The sequence below is a fragment of the Semicossyphus pulcher genome, unplaced genomic scaffold, assembly GCF_022749685.1.
Source record: "Semicossyphus pulcher isolate SPU_LCO1_2020_fin unplaced genomic scaffold, fSemPul1.0.p SCAF_7, whole genome shotgun sequence".
NCBI classification, from domain to species: Eukaryota; Metazoa; Chordata; class Actinopteri; order Labriformes; family Labridae; genus Semicossyphus; species Semicossyphus pulcher.
Window position 1 is genome coordinate 6560378 of NW_027211748.1, and position 25866 is coordinate 6586243.

Genomic DNA, 25866 nt, shown 5'->3' on the forward strand with positions numbered 1-25866 from the left:
GAGTTATGGTTACCTGTGGCATGGAGCAGGTTAAAAGAGTGAGATAGTCTCATGTAGACTTCACCCATTCCTTGACCCCCAAGTCGGCGGCTCACGTTCACACACAAATGCTCCGTCACGAACCAGACACACAGCCAGTCATGGGACACATGGAGTTTATTTCCCAGCATGCCCTCTTCATCTTCTTTGTCCAAAGACTCTCCAGGGTCCTCGTGATGTCTCAGCTCCACGTTGTACAAGGCCTCCATCACTCTAACTCTCAGCTGTCCTATGATTGGATGTTTTTAAGACAAATTCAGAATGTCTTTTTCTGAAATATTTACCAAGTATACTTTTCAGATGAGCCTCTACCTTCAATTAGGTTGTCATACTGTCCCAGCGCCCCATCCAACCCCAGGACTGGAGGCAAAAAAACAAGGTTGGCCATGGAGTGCCTCAGGTCCCCAGACACAGCCAGCTGTAGACCCCGGGTGTTTTTTAGAGAGCCTTTGACCTCGGCCAGCAGAGCCTCGTGTCCCTGTTTATAAGAGCCATGTAGAGACACACTGCAGGAGACAAGATGGGATCGTCACTGTATGTCTGATAAAGAGCACATTACAAATATAGACCTCTCAAATGGGGGAGGTACACACCTGTCTGAGGACATGTTGGCGGCCATGTTTACATGCAGGTCGGTGGCAGAAGGCAGCAGGCTCTGGGATATGTTCACCCTCAGTCCCAAAGCTCTGTTTCCCATAAAGAGGGAGTGGGACATCTGGGCGTCAAGCTTCACCCTGTCCTTCCCATCAGCCCTTACGTGTACTGAGCTACTTCCTCTACCAGCCACTGTGGAAATGTCTGCAGCTGCCTTTACCTTAGGATGACAGCAAAATCATTAGAGAGCTCAGATGCTAAAAGACACCAAATTTGCTGTAAGAATTTAAAATTATAAGGAACTTTTCTATTTTGGACGTCTTGAAAACTGATTCTGATTCTTAATGAAATAATTTGACAAAACCCACCTCTAATGTTTTGGGTATCTTTGATTTAAAGGGATGACTCAGCGAGGAATAAAGATTGATTTTTCCTGATGTTCCATTAAGCTTTACGGAAATCTGAAAAATAAAACCAAACATTATTCAGAAAGCTGCTGATAAAAGGAGCAATAAGTAAATGCTGAGTTGCTTTAACTCACTTGGCACTCCTGTCGCTCAATCCTCAGTCTCCCTCCGGCCTGATAATCAAAGTCTGTGTTGCTTTTGGGGTCCCAACATACATTTCCCTCCATTAAAGCGGAGGAGGGGAGCTGCAGCTGAAACAGCAATAATAGTGAACTGGTCACAAGTTTGGCCTTTTCTACTGTAAACTATACTGTACACTGTTGGAGGTGGACTGCAATCACCACAGTTCATACATGTCAGCACTTTGCACAAATCAAGTTTGGAAATGTGTTCAGTAGAGAGGCGTGTTTACCTGGAGCTGATGGGTGTAGTTGGCTCTTATTTTAATCATGTGGTGACTGGAGTGTGAGGGGTTCAACTGAACTTGTCCGAAGAAAGTTAATCTCTCCTTGCTGCCGACACGTAACCTCCCACGTACGTCTTTCTGAGTCTGGAAAGGAGAAGACAGATATTAAGCAGAGAATGTTGATATTTTTAAAAGCAAACTCAAGACCTACTTTTTTAGTCTGGCCTTTAATTGAGCTTTATTTATTCATTTATCTGTCTATTTATTGTATTTTACCTTTTATTTATATTTATTTATTTATGTATTTATTTTTTATTCATTTCTATTTATTAACAAGAATTATGATAGCGCTTCCTCGGTTTATGTTTTTATTATTATCCTGATGTACGGGGTGGGGTGTGGGGGGGGGGGGGTGTTTAATGTTTTATTTACACATTGTTGTATTACACATTACATTACATTACATTACAAAGCACTTTGAAGAATCTGAATCTGACTGTGTTAAGCTAAAGTTAATGTTTCATGCTATGTTGCCTGCCATGTCACAGAAGCATAAAACAATTATATTTCTAAAATATGTAACAGCTAATTTTGACATAATTGTAATATGTTTTGTAAATGGTTTTTAATTTTGGTTTCTAATTCAAGAACTTTTATAAGCATCAACATGAACAAGTACTTTGGTGAAGTTAGGTTTAAAGTTAACAGCTAACATTGTTGGTTTTTACTAATTTCAACTCAAATTCTAATCGGTGAGATTCTGTGTTTCAAAGGCTGGGAGTTCACCTGGTTGCTGGTTATTGTCACACAGATTTCAGAGTCTGAAGGAATCATGTCGGAGCTGAAAGGATGAACGAGCGCAGAACAAACCTAAACATGAGGAGAGACACACAAAACATAAATCCCTGAATACAGCCATTAAATACTCGTTCACTTTCTGCTTACGTTTCACGTGCTGGGTTAATAAATCACCTCACTCTAAACTTACAAAAGGGCTCGGTGGTCGGTAGCCGACAGTGAGGGTGTGGATGACCTCTCGTACGCCGTGGAAACCAGCTTTGGACTCCAGGATGTAGAGACCTTTGAGGAGGTCGATGGTGAACGTCTCCCGCAGGAGGAGGGTCTGAGGAAAGGTCTGGAAGGGCTGTCTGTGCAATACGGTGTTGCTTTTAAAGCCAGCAATGACAACAACAATAAAATACAACAACAGATTACAAAGATGGAGGCACTGACCTGAGGTGGAGCATTGCTGTTTTCTGATACATCTTTTTGTCCCTCCTCAGCTCCTCTACGACTCCCTCAAATTCGAAATCTGTAGACGGACTCTTCGGCTTTGAGAAGGTCATCTTCAGTATCGCCTGCCTCTTTTTCAAATTCTAGAATAAGATTCAAGGAGGGTCAAGGATTGATAAAAATCAGACAAAAGGACAACTTCTTCCTTTAAGCATTTATCTTATCACCTCCATGTTGCCTCCCACCTTATCTGCAGTGTTCAGGGCGGCTGTGAGGCTGACGTTGTGCCTCCCGTAGGTGGAGGACATCTGCAGGGTGTGGCTGAGTTTAGAGGCCTCCAGAGAGACCTCTCCCCTAATGGGGGGAGTCCACATGGAGCTGAAGGAGCCGGAGGCTTTCACACTCCGCTTCCCCACCAAACCCCAGCCTCCTGCCTGAGTTAGAGAAGCACAGGGCATGTACATTTAAAAATATTATCTTGATTATTATTTATTCTTGGTCTTTTTGTCAGTATTTTCAGTCATACAAATACAGATACAATTAATATAATTAAACTGACAGAATATGTCCTCTCCACTGACCCTTGTTGACAGAGCCCATCCTTTTTACATAACATTATAATTGTAGCATTTAGTAAAATGTGCACAATTGCATGTAGATAAAAATGCATTCAAGGTGTGAAAATACAAAAAAAAGAAAAAGTTCAGTTCGAGCAGCCTCCTCTCTCCTTACCTGGATAAAGGTGACAGCAGGTGTGTAGAGCTGCAGACGGGCCTCCTTCTCGCGGCCTCTGTCCCTGTAGAAACCCTCCAGCAGGAGGTTACGGACGCTCAGCCACTTGCTGGCTGTCAGCTCTGATGTGAGCTGCAGTGTGTGGTGCTGCTGCTGGCTCAGTTTGTGGGCAGTGTAGATGTACAGCCACGGCGTGTCCATGTTAAACGTGCCTGGATGATAAAAAGTGCCATACTGTAGATGATTTGTTTGATGTAAACAAAACATACTGCGTGTTGAAGCCCATTCTACCTTCCCATTTCTTCTGCAGAGCCTCTCTGGGGGGGCTTTTCCAGTGCAATCCAGCCACCAGCGGCATCAGGTTGTTGTAGTTGACTTTGAGGTGGGTGCTGCTCTCAGAGCCGAGCTGTCTCAGGTGAGAGTGCAGAAGCTGAGTCCTGTAGTTTAAGTTCTTCTCAGGCACCTGGAGACTGAACTGGATTAACAAGAGACAAGGAAAATAAACTTTTATTGTCTTGATTTTGTCACAGAAAGTCATGTTGATACTACGTCTATATTCAGCCCATCCTTCTCTCGCTCATCAATTGAATTTTCAGACCCAGGAAGGCCTGCTTGCCGATTGTCTCTTTTCCCATTGCCAGTGAAGTATACTTCTGTCAGTCTCTTTTCTGCTATGTCAGACTACTGCAGAGTCATTTGACCCGGGTCTGAATGCCGATTGCAGGCTTTCACACAAAGCAAAAAAGCCGGATGCTAGCGGGTTTTTCTACCAGTGGGAAAGTGGCTTACGATTGCTAGCTCTCTTTCTTTCTCAGCTGTGAGTCTGCATCACATATCTGATGTTTTAAAGACTGATGAAGATGATCGAGACTAGATGTTTATTTGCATATAGAGAAAAAAGTGATTTCCTGTGGAGATGCATGATAATGCTAGGTGTGAACAGCTGTGCTTAAAGCTATCCACTTGTGATGAGAACACCGAGTACGCATGTGAATACCAGCTTTAAACAGGCTGAGTTAAGTCAGACCATCACAGCTGCAGTTTGTTTACCTCCAGTGTGTAGCTGGTGTGATTTGGTGTGGTCTGGTTTTTAAAGGACTGGCTCAGAAGAAGTGTGCGTTTGTTGTTGATCTCGTCCCAGTGTTTGCCGTAGCTCACATCCAGAGCAGACTTAATATGTTGCGGGCTCTCCTCATGCTTGAAGTGGATCTGTGGATACACAAAAGAGGAGAAACCACAGAGCTCTCAGTTACAGAGGTTACCTCTGCTGTTCAGTCACCTGTTTCACCAGACTAGGAAGAAATAACTGAATCTGATTAGTATTAAATCAAGATTAATATTAGGATTGGTGTCATCCTGCAGCTTCATGTCTCCAGGTACCTTGTGGTTGATGGGCGCGGTGTTGGAGCAGTAGAATTCATGATCTGCTCTCGTGATGTACGTCAGGTTTGAGTCCCTCTCACTCCTCAGTCTCTGAGACGTGTAGCAGTCCTGCCGCAGGTGCCTGGCTTCACCTGTTTAGGGGGTCAAAGGTCAGGTTGAAATGGTCACGACAAAGTTATATCTGTGAAATTTTCTTGACATTTTTAATGACAAAACTTCACTTTCTGCATTTTGTACCGAAGGAATAAAAGAACAAATATTGAATGTTATTGAATGGGTCTAGCTAAGAAGGTTTAGAAGCAGATGATGTTTTGAAAATTCAAGTGGAAAATCTCAAATGGTGATTGAGCCTATGGCCCACTGATGAAAGCCTTTGCATTTGCAGTATATCGTATTATTACAGACTGGGCGTCTGTGACGACATTCGTGGAAAAAATCACAAGCGGCGCCCAGTTATCGACGTGTTTTCCATCACCCAGCAGTGGTTGGTCTGCCAGAGAGGGTAGGCGGAGCTAAGCGGCTGCTTTTCCGGACTCCGCAAGTGTTGCGAGTAAACAGTAATCTACTATGGCTGAACAAACAAAGAAAAGATGGATGACTACAGATACAACTTCCAAAAATAAGTGAAAATCCAAAGAAAAAGAAACAAATTCGACGCTCAGATAAAGGCAAACAGTCTAAAAGGGAAAGTGAGGAAAATCAAGAGTTAGAACCATGACAAAGGGAGCTAGCCGTAGATGTCTAGTTAAATTGGGAAGAGTGCTCATTTAATGCCCAATTATTGCCAGTGGGGGAAAAATGTAAATCTTCGAGATTGTATCTTTAAGCAGAGCAGCTTAATTTGACATGAGAACCTCATGCTACATGTATTCAGTCCCTCACCTCCGAGACCGTATTTGAGCCTCAGCGCAGAGCTCCACAGTGAGCCCTTCTGCTCCATCAGTCCCAGCATCCTGGTGCCGACCACACCCGGTAACAGAAGCTCCGCCTCCACAGAGTACTGCCTGCTGCTGCTGTCCCGCCTGCGCTCCAGAGCCACTGAGGACGAGACGGCGATATGAAATTTCAAAATAAAAGTTGTGCTTTCAGAGAAGATAAATTAACCTTATCTGGTGATGTTTGACACCTGACAGAGAGGCAGTTTCTCTGAACATATTCTTCACAGTGGCAGAGAAGCTGGTCTTCCTGCCAAGTCCTCGAGTGACATTAGCAGAGAGGATCATGGGATGTCCGTGTGCAGCCATTTTTGCTTCAAGGTGATAGCGAGTTCTCTGCTCTGATAGGAGGGACTGAGTGTCGACCAAACCCTAAAAAATAACCAGATAATTAACATATTTTATGAGTGGGAAGAGAAATACCATCACAGACACACCTGAATACATACCATGATGTAATAATGGACACCATCAATCAACAGCTCCAGCTTTCCTGACTTTATTTTCCTCTCTTGTTCAAGATGACCTGAGAAAAAAGCACATGTTAGCACTAAAGTCTGACAGAAGTTTGTTTGGTTTTTTGTTATTTGTGACCGACCTTGTATGAGGATGGTTTTCAGAGGGTGGGTGATCCTCAGCAGCAGTCTGCGAGGGTTAAAGGTCAGGTCCAGAGACATGTCCCTGGGGATGGAGGACTGAGGAGTGGCCAGGAGGAGGTGGAGGTTGGCTTCTCTGGGGAGCCAGGTGCCTCTCTGAAACATTTGTTTGGCGATAGAGACAATATGATTATCACCATGTAGATCACACAAAAGGAAAAACACAACTGGTATTTCTTTGAACCTGAGGGAGCAGTGAGTATGCAGCCTCCAGCAGGTAGTAATGCAGTCCTCTGTCCAGCTTCAGCAGCCTGAGCGAGAGGTGGACGGGTCCTGGAGGAGGAAGAGAAACACCTGTGGCAGGTAACGGGTACGAGGCGTTGGAGCAGAGCTGCCAGCCGACCATCTTTGACCCTGAGAGGAAGCACAAATCAGTGTTTTGTAAATAATTCATAACATGGACAAAGCAGAGAATCAGAAGTTTAATCAAACAATTACAGCTGCCTGTAATCATAAGAAACAAAGCGTGTGTTTCAGGGTTATGGTGATAGCTTTACATGTCTTTGGTGTGCAGGTGGTCTTCTGGACTTGACTCTTCGGCCCCTTTATCTCCTCTCTGTGGTCACCGCTGAGCTGAAACACTCTGGAGCTGGTAAGCAAAAAAATTATACATACTTTTTATTAAACCAATTTACAACATTAAAAGTGATGTTTTGGTTCAGAAAGAGTCTTCTCTGAAAGCCTGTTTCCTCTCTTTTCTTTTTTTATATTGATTCAAGAGAGAATAAGAGGAAGAGGATGATGTTATAACGTGTGTAAAATTGGATCCAGGAACAGTTACAAACATACAATAATGCATACATAATAGAATATGGGAAAATGCCCGACAAGGTTATCTGTATTTAATGGACAGCATGTAGCTTCAGCTGATCATCAAAGTTGTCGTAATCTCCAAATAAGTTGAAAGACATTTTAAAGAAACTCAATGTTGTAATTAGATGTTAGCTTGTTAACAAGTTGCAATAACTGTAAACAAGACTTTGACTGTGTTCTGTTGGTGTTGTTCCTCATTTTAGAGCCATGATGATGTTATGTAGCATTAAAGGAGAAATTTGTCCCTGGAAAAAGCCACTATCAGTGAAATACTACTTTTGCTGCAGGCAATGGCTCAGAGCGATACAGAAGCCTAAATATTACATACATTACATACAGTATGTGGTTTTTGTTTAGCAAGCTCCCAGGCCTCTGCCAGCAGTCGCATTTTAGGCGGAAGTTTTTCAGGGCCCAAAGGCGCAGAGCCAAGTTGCATTTTCTTCCTACCATGATGACATTAGCTCCCCATAATAACATGACAGGACTGAGGTTGAAAAACGGCCCTTTAATGTAGAACAATGAACGGACGGTTTCACTGAAAATTCTTAGCAGCCTATGTGTCCATTGTTAGGAATTAATGGAGAACCTTGCAGCCAATCAGAAGTAAGTATTCACCCAGACCTGGTATTAAAATCACACATTCAATGCACGTGTGTAATAGTGTTTGATATTTTTACATTGTTTTAGGTTTTCTTTAGCAAACAAGATGTTAAACAGTGGTAATCTGTGAATGACAGGGTTTTGTTCAATAATACTGAATAATTTAAGTGATAAATATGCGACCGATAAGATTATAGTTCTTGCATTAATTTGATAAATTACAAAAGCTAGAAGAAGTACTAAATGAAAAGTCATGAAGGAGCCTAAAGAGACTCTTATAACTGAGCTCAGTCAAATGATCTCTGTCACTAAAAAGGAACCTGGACATCTCATCATCAAACATCATAAACACTTACACTTTATTTATTTTGACTATGTTTGTGCTATACACGACCTTCTAAAGCTATGAAAAATCACATTTGAGATGCTAACTGATAATCCTTTAATGCCCACATTTACCTGACAGAGAAGATGTCCATGACGTCCTCTGGTGTGTTGAGTGTGACCCTGAGGTCTCGCCCCTCCTGCAGCTGAACGCTGCCATCCAGACTGGTGGAGCTCCTCAGCTCAGAAACCCAGTCCACTGCAGCCGCACCCAGAGCTCCGTCCACCCCCATCCTGGCAGACAGACCTACATGGGCGCTGAGAACAGAGACACCAGTCACACTCTGCTACAGCCCTAGCTAAAGCCCCTGTTACATGTGGACGTATGGACGTACTTGGGTTTGATGTATCCAGTCAGGGAGAAGTGAGACGTGTCTCTGTAGTTGACGTTGCCCTTTAGGCGCAGTGAAAGCAGGGAGGTCATGTTGATGCCGAGCTTGATGGGTAAACCTGACAGAGACGGTAAAATCAGCTCCTCGGTCATCAGCACGGCTCTGTGGTTCAGCTGGACCTCCTGACCCTGCAGAGGCAGAGGAAGGACGATGGATTACTAACAGAAGGAGTTTGAATGAAAATGAGACAGTCAGTCAAAGTTAGTGAACAATCTACCTGAAATATACCTTGAGCAGTTTGACAGCCAGTCCTGCAGCGCTCAGCGACAGCTGGTTCATTTGATTGTGGAGATCATCACATGTAAACACGCTGAGCTCGTTTCCAAACACCTTTACACTAAGCCAGCACTTCAGCCTGTTCTCCTCTGTTCTCCTCCTGAACAGCTGGAACAGACAAAGAGAACACGTGGTGAGGACTGCAGCTTAAACCCTTTTTGTTTTCGTAAAGAGGTCAAAATGTTTCGCTATTTTCCCAAAATGTATTAATCATTATTAATTAGCCTGTGGTCTTATTGTCGACTGATTGTTACTTAAAATATTTATTTCAATTGTCAGAGAGGTCTTTCTTGTCAAATGTGGTTTGCAGTTTAATCATTTAAGCAATTGTCCAACAAAAAAGCTTTGACAATTCCCGTCCCTCAAAAGTGAAAATTGCTGCTTTTCTGTGTCTCTTAGTTCTTGTAAAGTGAATATCGTTGGACTTTGGACGCCTGGTCAGAAGTAAATAAGCAATTTGAAGACATCAGTTTGTGCTGTGGGAAACTGGCAGGGCATATCTCCTTATTTCTCATCTCTGTAAGTACATGAATTGAATTAATGAATTATCTGTAAATTAAAGGATGAAAAATAAGTATTAGCTACAGCCCTGATGTGACCTTAACCTTTACTATATCAATATTTTACAAATGAATTATTTTTAATCTTTTACTCCAGCTCTTTACAATTGTGAATCAGTGTCTTTTACAGTGTTTTATAACTCTGTAAAGCACTTCGAATTGCCTCAGTGTATGACAAGTGCGATATAAATAAAGCTGCCTTCCATGCCATGCACTGACAGTTAGATAGTCTACATAAAACTTTTGACCAAAGGTCGAACATCTAAAATGTTAGTGTATACTGTTAAGTGATCAAAAATCTTCCCACCTGTCATAAAACAGTACACATGACTTATCTTACATGTAGCACCTGCTGCTCTAACTTCCCCCTCAGACACCCTGTCAATAAGACTGGAACAATCACAGTGAGCTCACCATGGCCCTGGCTTGGTCCAGATAACTGACGGTGCTGGATAAACACTTTTCTTCTCCATGCTCATCATCTGTTTTTCTTCTCGTCCTCTGTGCCTCTTTGGACTGTCTTGGACTTTGAGCCACAGGCTCTCCATCAGATTTGGAGGTCTGGTCACCGAACATGTTCTTCAGAAGTGGTTCAGCATTTTCAACGTGAAGGTCAACCTTAGTCGGGAAACACAGTGCATGCGTTCAATAACATGAGAAGAAATTTTAAAAATCAAACAGATATCAAACTCACCTCCAGCAGGTTGTGGGCTCTACCATGAAAATACACTGTCAGGTTTGCAGTGGCAGATCTCGGTAGAAATGATTTGGGGGAGAAAACCAAAGATGTTTCTACATTTGTAACTCCCAGGCCTGAAACAAATAGAAAAATGATGCTCAGACTTGTTACAAATAATTTAGTTTTAATATAGTTTTATTTGTTGTGTATGTGCATTTACAGGACATTAATCCTTTTTAGTATTTTTCATCATTCTGAGCTGAAGTAAAGACATAATTACCTGATGAAAAGGTGTAGTCTGAATACGAGGAGTATTTCATAAACTCAGCTTCAAAGTCCCTGCTGATAATATCGTCAGGCAGGGACTCGATGAGGGTCTGCTTCATGGGGTCCTCGCTCCTCAGGACATTAGTCAGGTGACTCCACACATATGAGCCCACTAGAAAAATATGGACAAGATGTCTCAAACATCAAATGATGGGTGAAACAATCAGCCAATCTGTAATAATAATAACTTCCATATGAAACTATCAGCCAATCAAAACAAGAATATAAATAAAAAGTTTGATTTTGTAATATTCAGAGTTTGTTTGCTCTGAACCAATCACAAAATGGGTGAAACTCTGTTAAACACATTATGTAAATAATTGATATAAATGAGGAATAATAGTAGCCCAAGAATGGAACCCTGGGGCACGCCTGACTTAAAATGGGGACTTAAAATGGGGTACACAACCACTCAAAGATAAAGAAATGTTAAGGTGGCTGCAATTAGCAAAGTTCCACCTGTTTTACAATACAGCAGAGGACTCATGTAGTTCATCAGAAATATAATTATTTTAATTCCTCGTGAGAAGCTGTTATGGGCACCACCACTACAAACCACAGACCTTGGCTGGAGGTCTCCGTCTTCAGCATTGTCTTCACCACCTGGAACACGTCCCGATCGGGGCAGCGCATGATTTGCTGGTATGCAGCGATTCTGACCTCGGGATCCTCCTGGGAGGAGCCGTACAGCTGCAACAGCACAGACCTCTGAAGGAAGGAAACTGCTGTCAGTCACTGATGCTCACCTCTTCACCTCCACCTCAGCTCACCATGAATCAATTATCATCTCCTTTAGATGTTAGCATCTTCTTTGAAGACTCATATTTACATTTGACTTATATTACTTATAAGAAAGACTGGATTAGTGTCTCTAATTATTTTTTACTGACAGGTATTTAGAGTGCATGCTAAGCTTTTTAAAAGAATGAAGACTATAGCTTCGCTGGTGACTTGAGTATTAGTTTCAGAATAAACTCACATCAGCTGAGCATGGAAAACGTCTGAAGGCCTTGATTGCAGCAAGTCTCAGCTCCAGTGCAGAAGAGTGTAGGAGCATGATGCAGTTTATCAGAGGAGTGAAGGTTGGAGCAGACAGGCCGATGTTTCCCACTGATTTAAGAGCATAAAGGAGCTGTTGGGCGACAGAATATGTGAAAATGTTGCATTATTGTATGTAAGATTGTTTCGAAACATCCATGACATATGAGACATTCATATAAGCAACATGTTACATTAGTTTGAAGTGCACTGCCTGAATCACCTTAACTTCAGTGGGTTGTTCTCCTCCGCAGCCGTCCTTCAAGGTGTCCTCGAGCGTCTGTATGAAGGTCTGCACCTGAAGAAGTTCACTGCAGGGCGTTTGAGACTTTTTGCACATTTGATAGACCAGAGTTGATCCTGCTAACAGCGCCTTGGACCGCAGCTCTGGGACCGCCAGTAAGACCTAACACAGACAGCAGAGATACAGTACGTGCTGAAAACATGTGTTGATGAGAGATTTAGTTCATGATTAATGTCACCCAGAGGTTCCTACATTGATGGAGCTGATGATCTGTGGCGATGGATGAGGGATGAGGGCTATGGTGGTGAGGAAAGCGTGAGCCGGTTCTTCCTCCAACTCTTTGTTCCTCATTAGGTCAGTTAGTAGTAAGATGCAGTTTTCAGATCCACAAGCTGGCAATGCGTCCAACAAAGGCTGCCTGTCCAAACAGTTAATAAACATCAGTATTAACCTCTGCTGAAACATGTGGCGTATTATATGAAAATGTGTTTATTGACAAGGAAAAATGTGTACATAGTGTGTATAGTTTTATTACTATTATTTTTATTACTGTTATTATTTATATTGTCATATATTTATATCCTTTTATTGCCACCTGTACTTTTTGTCAAATTTTATTATTTTTCTTTTATTTGCCTGTCTCTTGAGCTGCTGTAAATTTCCCCTGTAGGGGATCAATAAAAGCTTATCTTATCTTTAACAGAAGATTTTTAAAGATGGTCTTTAGCACAGGGAAACACGGGGACATTTTATTTACTTTTTTTACTACTAATAGTCAGACATTTAGGAAGCTTTCTTGCTAAAAGTAAGATGAATACTATCACACCTGTATGGTAAATATGAAGGTACAGCCAGCGGACACTGAGCTTAGCTTAGCTTAGCTTGAAGAGTAAAAACACAGGGAAACAGCTAGCTTGGTGCTGTCCAAAGTTAACAAAGTGCTACTACCAGTATCTACAGTTAAAGCTAAAGCTAAAGCTAGCAAATTAACATGTTCTATCTTATTTGTTTAATACAGGCAAAAGTAAGGTGTAAAAATGGGTAATGTGCTGGGTAGCTTCTCTGTGCTAGGTTAAGCTAACTATCTCAGAAGCAGTTATAACATAGGCAGAGCCAGGCAAGCTGTTTCCAGTCTTGCTAGGCTAACCAACTTCTAGCTGTAGCTTCATATTTAGCATAAAAGCATTGGGTAGTAAGGCTGCCTCCATATCTTTTAGTTGTGCCAGTTAGCATAGCAATCAACAAGAAGCCTTAATATGAGGGACTACTGCAGCAAATGTGAATGTAGCCGTAAGTAATGATGTTATTAGTTGACAAATTAAAATGTTAAATATAATAAAGATAGATTTGTTATATTCTGTTGTAAACAATACACGGCACTAAGGCTCTGGTACATTGGGTCATCTGCGTCTTTATGTCGTTTCTGATTAGGTTAACTACTGTCCCACTCAGACAGTCCTTTGTTTACCTATTGACTCAGCCAGACGTTGTGTATCTTTCTCACTATAAACCATAAACAACGGCGCTTTCAGCTGTAATCAAATTTACTGGAAGATAAGCATGAATATTTCTATTGACTATAACGTCGAGTGTGGAAATGTGCAACCTAAACAGTCATGTGGAGACACTGATAAACAAAACACTGAGCAAACACTGACCAGTCATTACGGCACTTGAAAGACGCTTCTTGCCAAAGTGCTCTGAGCTGAGAGAGAGTCAGATATCTGAGCTGGAAAGCTAGTTGAAGGAACTCTTGTGATACCTGGGAGCATGAAACATAAACATTATCAGTATAATAACATGAATGCAATTTTCCCTTTTTTTCAAAACTATTCCTGCTCAACCAGAAACTATTGCCTCCTGCTGAACACACTCTTTAATCCCACCAATCACCTGATCCCCACACAGTAATTAAACCTCAGAGTGTGTCAGGGCCGTTTGGGTCTGCAGCCTCTTTTAAACACTTCCCATGTAAACAGGCTATGATGAAGGCTGCCAGATTAGGTCTGACTGACCTCCTGTGCAACGAAGACATCTAAATAATTGGCTCATACACAGTCAAGCCTCAGAGGACGTCAAGCTACGAATTAGTAACACAAACAAGCCAACAGTTGCCTGGCAGAGTACAGGCTACTTTAAAGTGATACATATTGCTGAAAGTGACTGCAGCACCTAAAGTGTACATTATGGAAACATACAATAAGAGATTCTTTCAGATAATTACACTTCAAAGCGTGACTGAAACTTGTTTACTCCTACCTGTTGAGGGTCTGAGTTGAGACTACACAACATCCTGACAGTCTGTATGGCGTGTTGAAGTGTTGACGTTCTGGCTCTTCCCCGCCCTGCAGCTCCCTCGTCCTCAAACTGCAGACCAGTTAGCACACCAGGACCCAAAGAGTCTGCATGAGAATTAAGGAGAAAAGACATTAGCCTCCACTTCTGCAAAACAGTATAGTTGATGTGTTAGTAAATGCTTCTCCTGACCTGCGCCTGGAGGAGTCCCTGGCTGAGCTCTGAGCAGGAGCAGGGTGGACACAGTTTGGGTCTTCACGAGGCCTGCAGTCCTGGACCATTCAGCCATGGAAACAGCTTCAGTACAGTTGACCTCTTCTAGCACAGTAGGTCCATGCCTCTGAACGCAGTGCAGCTCTGACTGCATGGACTAGCAAAACAGACAAGAAAACAAAAACATCCTAGCATAAACGAACAAATTATATCAACTATGGACCAATAGTAGCAGCCAATACCAGGTATCCTTCAGATACCAGTGCAAAATATATCTGTACATGATATCGGTGAAAAAACAGGCTAGCTTTTACTTATATTACACTCTCAGCTTGTCTGTTATCATCACATGATCATTTACCTGACAGCAGTTGACTATAAGGGGCAAATAAATGATGGTATCTGATCTGTGCATTGACTGGCAGATACATGATACTGCATTCATACTCGATGATGGTATCTCTATTGGAACAAGATAACCAGTGTCCTCTTCCAATTCCATCCTTGACTGTACAGGGGTATGTGTAGTCGTATGTGGGGTGTATAGGAGTGTAGAAAATCCTGATACACCTAAGTATCAGAATATTATCAATTCAGAAAAAATACTATTGATTTTTATTTAATAGATTGCATGAATATAACATTGAATTATTTTTTACTAATAAAGGCAAATGTTTCTTCTTTGCTTGGACTGTAAAAAAGTAGTGCTAGTGATAAATACAGATGCATAGTGCACTGCTCTGACAACTAGGAATTTATGCATATGTATATATCGCCTTGTTTACAACACTACAATGTAGCAATATATTAAATCATAACTGTATCATGATGTGTATTGTATCGCCAGACTTTTGCCATAACACAGCCCTAACAAGGTCCTAAGCAAGGATTTTAAAAGTATTGGGGTCATGGGTCAAAGTCTAACAGTGCGATCCAACGTGCTTAATGTGGGGTAAAGTACTAAGGTCTTTCAGTTTAAATGCTGTTTTAAAGTTCCACACTGCCAGTTATTATTTTGAATATAGAGTTGTTAATATATGTCCAAAAAAAACAACCTGGGGTTGCTAAAACTAACAAAAAAATTCTCCCCCAAAAGTGGCTGTAGTGTCTTCAGTTCAAGTTTCCACACATCTTTAACCCAGGCAGAAGAGAGTTAGACTCACCGTATCATCAGCTACAGATACTGAATGAGGCCAGAAGTTTTCCAGCCTGGACTGATGGCACTGTTTCAGATCCCTGCTCTTCAGCAGCACAGGTCCTCTCCTCTCATACCTGCTGGTGCACGTCCCGAACACATCCGTCTGAGAAAGAGTCATCATAGAAAAGTCAGATAATCACCCTGAGAAAGCACGTAATTATGGCTGGATTATATGAATGACGGTTGTGGGACTAGAGGTGGTATTTGTCAGACTAGAAGTAGAGGTTGTTTCACTTGTTTTATTTTGAAAAGACTTCAGGCTGCTGCATGGGGCACGTATTACACAGAACAAAAGAGAACTCATCAACCCTCACCTCCTTTTCTAATTCCTGTTTGGAGGTCATGCGGGAGGTCTGGAGCATGCTCAGTAGAGCTCTCTTAATGTTGAGGGCCCACACCTGCTCCCCCTCCTGGAGACAGAGGGCCGTGACCTTTCCCCCCTGGAGGGAGAACTTGAGGCGCGTTCTCTCCAGTGAATCCCTGGGAAATAAAAACACCAGATGAATCCCCCCGAGACCCGGGAACACAGACAAGTGGGGCATCTGAACAGAGTATCACATTCATTGGAAAAACAGTTGTAGCATTCCAAAAGGATCTGGACTCACACTTTCAATGCTGAGCAGACTGAACCACATGCATGCATGCAAAATTACTAAGCAGATGAACAGTAAATCATGCATTAATTAATTCACTATCTTTTATAAAAAAAAGACACTGCTCATTACCTCAGGCTCTTTAAACGCTGCACAGAGTGCTCCTTCTGAGGCGAAAGACGCTTTATCTGTGGATTCCTAATCTGTTGGACAAGCATGTGCATGAATTATCAACTTTTTTGCAATACTTAACTTTTTATTTTCACAAACATTTTCATTAAAGCTGACCTGCATTATTAGGTGACACTTGGAAACCACGTCAATATCAACCACACAGTCCAAAGCCAGTCCATTCCTGCCAGCACTGGAGCCATGAAGGGTTGTGGTTATTGTTGTCCTGTATCTGTAAGTGTACCGGACCCCTCTCTGGAAGGACAAGTCGGGGCTGGAAAAGCCTATGGACAAGCAATAATAATGATAATAGTCGAAGAAAATAAATGTTTCACTGAGGCAAATCTTGTCCTTCACATAATCAAATATACATGTGAGGCAACAAACTTGATTCTCACCTGAACAACTTGAATCACAGAGGTTTGGTTCTGACTGAAAGCAATCACCTACTGCAGAGAAAATCAGGTCAAACATCACAAAAATAATGGCAAGAAAATAGAAAAACTTACGGCCCGCCAACCTTTTATACTAACAGTTCAAAGACATGTCTAGGGACTCTTGGACAAGTTGACTCTGATTTCCCTGGAAAATTAAATTCCACACAATAAATGAATACAACCCAACAAAATCCATAAAACTCACCATGCATAAGAAGAAAAATCAGAATAACATGCTGACAACTGGGCAGTAACAAGGATATAGCCATATCAACCCCAAGTCACCGCAGGTCTGTCCGCCTCTGAGCCTCCACATGTAAGCGAGATGAAAACCAAGCAGTGTTCACAGCCACTGAATGACCACGCTTGTACGTGGGCTTCCACAGTGACCCATAGTGCTCACAGCAACCAATCAGGAAATACCTCCAGAGCTGGAGCTACAAACATCCACTGAGCCAATCACTTAGCACCAGGCCTCACAAAAAAAGAAGAGGTTTTCTTATACCCCATTAACTTGGACATACATCAGACAGGAGTCACATATGGAAGGAAGTCAGTTTATTGCAGGAAAGATCAACAGTTTGAACTCAGAAATATTCAATTAAGAAAAAGTCATCTGACCGGCATAGGTGCATAAAGAGGTGGACAAAATAACAAGAACACCTTATACAGTACAAATAAATAGCACTAGCACTACAAAGTGTGTAAACAAATAGTTTGTTTTTGTTATTAAACAATAAACTACATTTTAGCATACACTATCCAACACAATCACTGCCATTATTACCGTAATCAATATTCCACATAACCAGTATGGACTCTAATCTATTAAGAGCTGATTCATAAACTTGTCCGGAGAACTGCAGTTGAGTGGGGAAAGCATACGAGAAGAGGGACATCTAGTGTCTGTGTTCTATGAATAAAAACAGTTAAAAAGTAGCCACTTCGTGTGCTAATATGGCTTTTTGTGGAACAATGTTTCCCATAAACGTAACATTAAGAGCCCTCCACCACTCAGCCACATTTTTCTGCCTCTGACTGAGCTCAGACTAATTTACCCAACACGCCTTTCATTCTCATCTCCTTCCCCCATCATTACCCAAGCTGCTGCCACCTACTTTCCACGATGCACCCGCCGCCGCGGTCCACGCCCGTGCTGCAACGTCAGTGACTGCGCGCTGCTGGTTAACGCTGCATTCAAGTACATACAGAAAATTGTATTTTAGAACTTCCTCGACCGTTAAACCTGCTTTCTACCCAACTTTGAAGGCGCGAAATAGTCGTAGTGGTGGAGTGTGTTCGACTTACTGTGATCGTTTGTGCCGAATTATCCTACAATACAAAATAAATATAATTGTGGTTTAGAGGTAATATACAAAATACACTTGAACGACACAACTTGGCGCTATATTATGTGTTTTTTGTTTTTGCTCTACGATTTTGGATCTGTTTAAGGACAGTTAGTTAAATGTATCATTTAAAGAAGCGATACTGGAGTAACTTTCGTGACAAAATAGTAAGTAATTATGTGGCGTTCATAGAAATTTGAACACATAACCCCAAACCCCGTTTTTAACTGACAGTACTTGAAGGCATCCTTAGTCCGGACCAGGGGGCGTAGGTTTGACCGGCTTCTCGGAGCTCAGACACAATGAACCGTCAGACGGTGAGAGGCACGCATGTTGGGCCAGAGGCTTTGGCACATTTCTAGCACATTATTTTTGTCAATCGTGCCTTTTCTTTAGTTTACTTTGTCATTTTCTAACTACTGATACGCTGTATGGCGGTTACAAAGCTCAGCTGGAAACGGTTGGTTCGTCGAGTTTGATGAAAACGAGGTTCGGATCAGACACCGTGAGCCCCTCCTGGCGGATTTTTGTCGTTATTTTTTCTAAACAAGCAAACAAGGCAGATAACAATGTCGTTGACTGCTTCGTCTGATTATTTCGCTGCCGAGTGTCTGGTGTCGATATCCAGCGGTCCTGTGCTGCACAGACCCACCCCGGTCGCCCCCGCCAGCCAGTCGGCCACGATGGGCCTGCTCCCCGGGGAGCCCGACGGGTCGAATGAGGACAGGGAAGTGCGCGAGACGCTGAGACTGGAGGGGGCGAACATGATGGCGGTGGCCGGTATCCTCACCGACCTGCACGGTAAGTTCCGCCCCATGTCGGCCTACTCCGAGAGCAGCAACTCCTCGTGCGGAGGGGAGAGCGGTTACACCACGTTGTCCGACCCAACCACCCCTACCATGACCCCCTCCGCCACGCCGGTGCCCGGACAGCAGCAGCAGCTGAGGGGGGGAGGAGGAGGAGGCGTGGGGGCCCCGCGCTCCCCGGTGAAGCGACATCAGTGCACTTTTGACGGATGCGACAGAGTTTACGGGAAATCGTCCCACCTGAAGGCACACATCCGGACACACACAGGTATGAGAACAACAACAGCTCACATGTTGTGTAGCTAGCTAGCTGTGAATGCGTACACAAGTTCTGCTTTGTTGCTGGCACACACGCCCATGTTGTTATTACACTGTATCAGACAAATATGGGAAGTGCTGTCCTCCTCTATACTCTAGGATTTGCTGATAGTAGCGTGGGGGATGTAAACTAATGTTTTCACATTTACCCCGACTTGGTACAATAACGTGGTCAAACAAAGAGGGAAAGACAGAAAAACTCCCCTTCAGAGACTCTGACAAAGAAGTAAACTAACAAAAGAACTGGGCTGGACGTTAAAACCGGTGACGAAGGTCTTCCTCCCGACTGGATTTGCATATGAAATGAACGTAAGACGAAACCTTAACGTCGAGAGCAAAGAGTTCAGTGTCGGTCGTAGTGCGTCCTGTTGAAGGCAGCAGCAGCTTCTGCTTCATGTTTTGGTTCTTTGGTGTTTGAGTGGTCGTCATGGCGTCTGCTAACGAGTAAAAAAACGACTTAATTCTCTGCAAAGTGTTAATTATTAATAAAATGTTTGAATATATGCTGCAGGATTATGGTGGATGCCTCACCCCTTTGTCTGATACACTTTTCATTACCTTTTTTGTGTTTTTCCTGCGAGTATCATAATTGTCAATCCATTGTGTAATTTTTCAGTCGTGTACTGCCACGATGTAAAAAGCTAAGTGTAACTCTGAACACACCCACCTGTTGGCGGAGCTCTACCCCTGACTCAAAATGTGCATGTGATTTTGCTCAAAATGAGGGGAATTGGTGCGTTCAGGGTCACTGAGCAGGCGCACACGGATTAAGGACAGGAAACGGCTGAAAGAAACGGTGGTGGGAACGCCCTCAAAGAGTTCTGCAACAACAACGTGGCCTGGCTTTGTGATCTTGAAAATGGCACCGAGCATCCTCGTCGCTTATCCTGGTTTTACTCATGTTGCCTGCCAGAGATTAAGGCTAGTGGTAGCTTAGGGGGACTAATCTGGACAATCTAAATCCTGGATATGTTTTGTCACGTATTTAACAATGTGGAGATGAGCATTTTTGCCTACACCATGTTTCATAAAAGTAATCCAGGCAGTAGATTAACTTCACTATCTGGGTATTTAACATGCTCGATTTAAACTAACAAAAAATATAAGCAAACAAAAGCTATCAGTCCTCTGATTGTTAATTTGAAAGGAGATAAAAGAACATATTAAAACTGAAACGTATCACACTATAAAATGCTTGTACAATGCCTTAGACCATGGAATTAAAATGCAATATTGAATTGCATTAATGTAGGGACAGTTAAGTATTGCACTTGGCTGTAAGCTTCAAGTTAGTGAATAAGAAGAAGGTATAGCCAACTGTTACGCATGCATTTAGAACATTGGTGCTGAAACTATCGGTCGATTGATTAGTTTGTGGGTTGAAAATATGAGTTTTCTTTATTTTACAAGCAACAGCACAAAAATATGACAATCTTTGATTTTAATCAGTTTTGGGGGTTTTGGACTGTCGGTCTGGCAACTCCTTGGACATCTGTGACTCTTGTGGCATTTTAGAATCAAACATAATCAATTATTCGGTGTAATCTGCAGATTAATACTTATTAATAATTAAAATAATGAGAGAATTCAGCTGCTATTTAATGATCAACACTGGTTTGTTGTAGTTCTGTGGACTTAAAATTAGTGATGTGGCACCGAGTGAAGGGACTGTCTTCCTCCCTTCAGAAGTGTATCAGTATTTTTGTTTTAAGAAATTCCTGCTCCCTTTGTAAACCCTGTGACTTAAATAAGACACTTGGCGTTAAAACCATTTGTGCTAAACAGTTGTTCCCTCTTTTCTCTTCCTCCACGCTGCAGGTGAGAGGCCCTTTCCGTGCACCTGGCCTGACTGCGAGAAGAAGTTTGCCCGCTCCGATGAGCTCGCCCGCCACACCCGCACCCACACAGGGGAGAAACGCTTCCTGTGCCCACTGTGTGATAAGCGCTTCATGCGCAGCGACCACCTGATCAAGCACGCCCGCCGTCATCCCGACTTCCAGCCCTCCATGTTGGGACGCAGCAAGGGCTCCTCCTCCAGCCTCGCCATGCACTATTAGGATGGTCTGGGTCGAGGTGCACGGAAGGTCACAGTGGTTTCAAGTTAACCAGCCACAATCAAATCCACTGATTAGGATTCAGCATTGCTGAGCTGTACAAAAGAAATGTGCACATAACACACGTACACAACCAACACACACAGAGTTGGATGTGAGGGGAATGTAGCCTCATCCCTCCATCCACACGGATGAGTCATGTGACCACTATCCGCCTGCTCAACATGACTAGGGTTGGGTATCAAAGGTTCCAAAAAGAACTGGTGTTTCGATCAAAATGTGCTTTTCGATTCCATGAATCGTTTCCTGAAAAGTTTGGACCTACTGCACTCCATTTACACGTGTAACAAAGCACGTGTACAATGTTTACAATACTGCAGACTGGAGCTAGCTTTCAAATGTGTGGCTAAGCTTCGCTAAAGACAGCAATGATGCAGTGAAACGCTAACACTGCACCGGAGTAAATGCATGCAAGCGAGGGAAGAAAGTCAGTCTGATATGGCAACACATTTCCTCTTTAATGCTATAAGATGCAGTGTTTTTGATGCCCTGTGTCATGACATGAAATGAAATGGTGAAACCTTTTTATAGATCTAATACAAAGAAAGGTATGTCTGTTTTTGGTTAATCCACTTAATTGAATACAGGTCAAATTAAGCAACTACATCACATTGATGCAAAAAGTCTGTAAAACCATTTATGCCATAAAGCAGTCCTGCTTCTTGACTTGGAAAACCATTTTGAAAGACGCAACAGAGAACATTTATATATATATAATTATTTTTTTTAACCAAAAACAAATCAAACTATTCCTCGTTTCTTGTTTACGGCAGCCTAAACTTGAGAATAAATGTGTTTTTGCCTTTCAACTTACTTTGTTTTCTTTTCTCGCTCAGGATTCGATTCGAGAGGGAATCATAAAGCAAATTTTGATCAATAAAAATCAGCCCAACCCTCAAAATAACCTCATTATCTCAAACTGAAACACTTTCACAAATTGCAGGGATTTTTCACATTATCTGTAATAGTCTGCACATTCATCATCAGCCAAAACTCCTCTGTTTTCTTGTGGTTAATTTGTAGATTGTTGATGTGCTCATTTCTTTCCCATGAGTAGCACAATATTGTGATGTTTGGTAGCGAGGCAGTGACTAGAAGTCTTTTAGCTTATTTTTTTTTCTATTAAGCTTTGCTGATTCCATATAGAAGTTTTAGTGGTGACACATTCCTGTATTTTTATTGCATTGGTAACCATCATTGAGGCAATTATTTTCTTGTATATTCAATTCAACTGTAGATCAAATATACATTTTGCCATAAAGTGGCTCAAACTTCACTGTAGAAGAGCTGTTTGCACAGCATCCTTTGAGCAGTTATCCTCCATGAAATGCTGACACATAATACACAGTAGTATTATGTCTAATTCTGATGCAAATGTATATAAGCTTTAAGCTTTTAATGTAGAAAAAATGGCAATGCTACTAGCAGGAGAATTAATACATGTGATGAATTGTAGTCCTTATATTAGGGGTAACAGTATACGCTTGATAGGATGGCATTGCCTGTGAGTGTCGGTGTGTATGTGCTTTTATTTACCTTTTTGTTAGCAACAGATCTGGGAAAGTGTGTGTGTGTGTGTGTGTGTGTGTGATGGTATCAAAATATTAGCGGAAAAAAGCAGGCTAAGTTTAGCTTGACTTCCAGTCTGCTGCCTTCAAAGTAAAAGCGTTCGCTCTGCTCATCAGGACAGCAGAGCGATTTCAGGATCAGGGGTTTCAGGTGCAGATAAACTAGAGCTCATATCTTGTGTGGGATTCAGAATTAGAATCAAAAACATTAAAATTCAGGAAAGTTTATACCAGTAGACCTTTATTTTGGTGGACATTTTTGAAACACAGGTGAAACTAATGATATGAATATTGGCTCTGTTCTGTGTAGGTGTGTTATTAAACCAGCATGAACAGTACCAGGGGGGCAGGCACTTGTAAACAGGATACAGCCATTCATAATGTTATTAGTTACACATCTGTGTCAGTCAAAATGTCCACTTTGATGAGGAAATGTTAAAGGGCCAGTTCGCTGATTTTCAACCTCAGTCCTATCATGCGATTATGGGGAGCTAACGCCATTATGGTAGGAAAAAAATGCAATTTGGCTCTGTGCCTTTGGAGGACGCTATCTGCTTCTCCAATGGGCCCTGGAAAACCTCCGCCAGACTATGTAAAACGCGTCATGTGACGGAGGCCAGGGAGCTCGCTAAACTACACTTCCTCAATCTAGGACGCCTGATTCTGCACCGCTCTGAGCCGTTGCCTGCAGTGAAAACGGTAGTATTTCACTCCAGCGTCTCTCGCTGGGCCGTTCCTTTCAGAGGGAGGGGTGCAATGCACGCTGGGTGTTGTAGGAATGTAGAATGGGTGAAACCACAAGCTGTTTGTAGGACTTACGGCTATGGCGCCAATTTCAAATATTATTGCTTCAATCCATTACAGAGAACACCAGCTTTGACTGAGGCTGTGGCTTTTTCCAGGGGAGAACTGCTCCTTTAACATGTTGGGGAAAAACAACTAATAGTTAAGAACATGTTCATTAAATTTGAAAATATCTGGCACCAAAATATTCCACTATCTGCCCAAAAGTTCAATAATCCTCATGTTTTTCAGGTATAATCAGTCCAAAAAGAGTTTTTAGAGCAAACCGGGTCTTACTTAAAATCTATGCGACTGCACACAGTACCACGGTCTGACTATAGAGAGCTCGAACCTTTTTGTGTTTCTATGTTTCCACACTGTTTGTCCCGCTCACGGACGTGTTCCTTTTATCTCAGAGAACAACACTTCTTCAGGAAAATCTGAAAGCCTTAAACTATGTCATAACTACTTTGCACCATGTTTACAGTTGGATCATTATATAGGTATATAATGCCCTCTTGTCGCGGGCTCATTACAGATACTCATTATGCAATATGGCACTTTTTTCTTACAGTTGTGTTTGGCTGAATAGTGTAACGGCTTGCACTGTTACCATGCTTCCCAGAGCGAGCACTGTGGAACTTCGCTAGTGTGTTGATAACCAATGGTTTGTAAAACTGCCTTTTTGTCCAAGTGCTTTAGAGAGCGTGATAAAAGAACTGGGTAGTTGTAGGTTTTTTTGTTGTTAGTGTTTGCTTAGTCATCCAGGCCATCTCTTGTTGTGGAATTTGTGTTTGTTTTTGTTTATTTTCGCAAAGGAAAATGCTTCATGTGTTTCCAGATCTGACTCAGTCTCCCCCTCACTAAAATCAAGGAGAACGACTTCATCATCCATCTGTCGCATCATCCACACGTAACATTTCACTGTCGATCTCATTATGATGGGAGCTGTTCTGTATATTTTTTGTACACGTTTCTTTTTCAGAGGTTCGATCTGTTTACGGTTCTGGGTTGCTGCTGGCAGTAACCCTGAACGCTTGGACTGCTTAACAAAGGGACACACACTTGTTTTTTACGTCTTCAAATGGACATATTCCCTCTCGTCTCCTCTCATGGACGGGAGCGTCCTCTCACGCGGACTCTGCCGGGTCTCAAAGCTATAATATCACAATAAGAACATACCTCACTCATTTTGTTTGCGGTGTCTGTACAGAATCCATCCATCCTGTCTTTCAGAAATTCCTCTAAAGCCACTGAGCCTTGGGTTTCAGAAATGTGTTTGTATCACCTCGACGGTCTGTTGTATATCCTTATCTTCCTCATGTCTTTATATGCAAGATCACTACTACCTGTGTAGCAGCAGAATCTCCTTCTCCCTGCCTCCATGAATCTGTTGTTCATCGACAGTAGCAAACTGGATCAATCTGCCCCGGTCTTTAAAGCCCATCAGGATCGGGCTCGGGCAGAGGCTCAATATGGGTATTAAAGTGTAAAATAAATACCTGTAGACTGTCACTTCACTGCAGACTTCATTCAAAAGAGCTCAGTCCAAATCTATGTGTTCATATCACTGAGTGTGGCTTGATGTCAGACGAGCGTTATCCACTCTGGATTTAAGTTTTCGCTGCCTCGCTGAATAGAAAATATCCTGCGATGATTTCTCTTGTCACCACACTAATTCAGATATGCACATTGTACAGAAATGGATGTTTTTTAAATTGATGCCTAATTTTTACATTAATGTAATTTTTAAAACTCCTCCTATCAAAGCTTTAGTTGAGGTAAAGAGGAGGAACTGTGGAACTAAATACTTGCTGCAACAAGCTGTTTTGATATTTATATTCTCAGGTGTCTTCAATTTTTGAGCATTGGAGTTTCAATATTTCCTGTTCAACACCTAAGTACAAGCATGTTTTATTTCTTTTGTTACGCTGATTAATTTATTCCAAAAAGAAATGTATCATGTGTGTGGTTTAATTATTCTTTCATAACTCATTTTGTGATATGGAACAGTACTAATATGAAATGGTTCCATTGTTTGCTTGACATGAGAATACCATTGCTTTTTTTAAGAATAAAATCCTTAAGTTGACGCTGTGTTCATCTTTTTGTTTTTCCTGCTCGATATTCTTCAACTGTAAGTTGTAGGGCTGTTAGAAGATGAAGGTCTCCATCTACTGTCTATTATGTTAGTTCTGCTCGCTCCTGACCTACACCAAAATTATAGTTTATTACTCATTATACAACAGTTGGTTAATCAAGTATCTGATTGGATACGAGGCCTTCCATGAGTGCTGATATAGTATCACTCCGCCTCAGCCAG

General features: G+C 42.1%; 2 protein-coding genes across 2 annotated transcripts in view; one reads left to right on the plus strand and one right to left on the minus strand.

Moving 5' to 3' along the window:
• The window catches only part of LOC138611208 (uncharacterized), a 39609-nt gene extending 22610 nt beyond the window's left edge, over positions 1-16999 (minus strand). The window contains exons 1-36 of the mRNA XM_069684183.1: positions 16978-16999; positions 16286-16452; positions 16130-16200; positions 15719-15884; positions 15370-15507; positions 14186-14363; positions 13958-14100; positions 13357-13460; positions 11951-12116; positions 11678-11860; positions 11396-11548; positions 10980-11124; positions 10370-10528; positions 10105-10223; positions 9825-10028; positions 8803-8958; positions 8518-8702; positions 8258-8440; positions 6883-6974; positions 6570-6739; positions 6328-6481; positions 6179-6255; positions 5921-6101; positions 5677-5832; positions 4792-4925; positions 4462-4620; positions 3703-3886; positions 3412-3623; positions 2925-3113; positions 2680-2822; positions 2435-2594; positions 2233-2316; positions 1579-1590; positions 633-853; positions 352-545; positions 14-268 (exon numbers count right to left, since the gene is read on the minus strand). Coding sequence (XP_069540284.1) covers positions 14-268; positions 352-545; positions 633-853; positions 1579-1590; positions 2233-2316; positions 2435-2594; positions 2680-2822; positions 2925-3113; positions 3412-3623; positions 3703-3886; positions 4462-4620; positions 4792-4925; positions 5677-5832; positions 5921-6101; positions 6179-6255; positions 6328-6481; positions 6570-6739; positions 6883-6974; positions 8258-8440; positions 8518-8702; positions 8803-8958; positions 9825-10028; positions 10105-10223; positions 10370-10528; positions 10980-11124; positions 11396-11548; positions 11678-11860; positions 11951-12116; positions 13357-13460; positions 13958-14100; positions 14186-14363; positions 15370-15507; positions 15719-15884; positions 16130-16200; positions 16286-16452; positions 16978-16999 — 5419 coding nt within the window. The remainder of the gene's footprint in view (positions 1-13; positions 269-351; positions 546-632; positions 854-1578; positions 1591-2232; positions 2317-2434; positions 2595-2679; positions 2823-2924; positions 3114-3411; positions 3624-3702; positions 3887-4461; positions 4621-4791; positions 4926-5676; positions 5833-5920; positions 6102-6178; positions 6256-6327; positions 6482-6569; positions 6740-6882; positions 6975-8257; positions 8441-8517; positions 8703-8802; positions 8959-9824; positions 10029-10104; positions 10224-10369; positions 10529-10979; positions 11125-11395; positions 11549-11677; positions 11861-11950; positions 12117-13356; positions 13461-13957; positions 14101-14185; positions 14364-15369; positions 15508-15718; positions 15885-16129; positions 16201-16285; positions 16453-16977) is intronic.
• Positions 17000-18277: 1278 nt separating this feature from the next.
• On the plus strand, positions 18278-25617 carry LOC138612195 (Krueppel-like factor 9). Its single transcript, XM_069685509.1, has 2 exons — positions 18278-19028; positions 20897-25617. The coding sequence occupies exons 1-2, from the start codon at positions 18524-18526 to the stop codon at positions 21133-21135; spliced, it is 744 nt and encodes a 247-aa protein (XP_069541610.1). The 5' UTR covers positions 18278-18523; the 3' UTR covers positions 21136-25617.
• Positions 25618-25866: the final 249 nt, after the last annotated feature.

Bases quoted from the DNA above. Each gene is read 5' to 3' on its own strand.
- LOC138612195 (XM_069685509.1), top strand. From the start codon at position 18,524: ATGTCGTTGACTGCTTCGTCTGATTATTTCGCTGCCGAGTGTCTGGTG. The intron at 19,029-20,896 runs GTATGAGAACAA...TCCACGCTGCAG, and splicing joins ACACATCCGGACACACACAG to GTGAGAGGCCCTTTCCGTGC.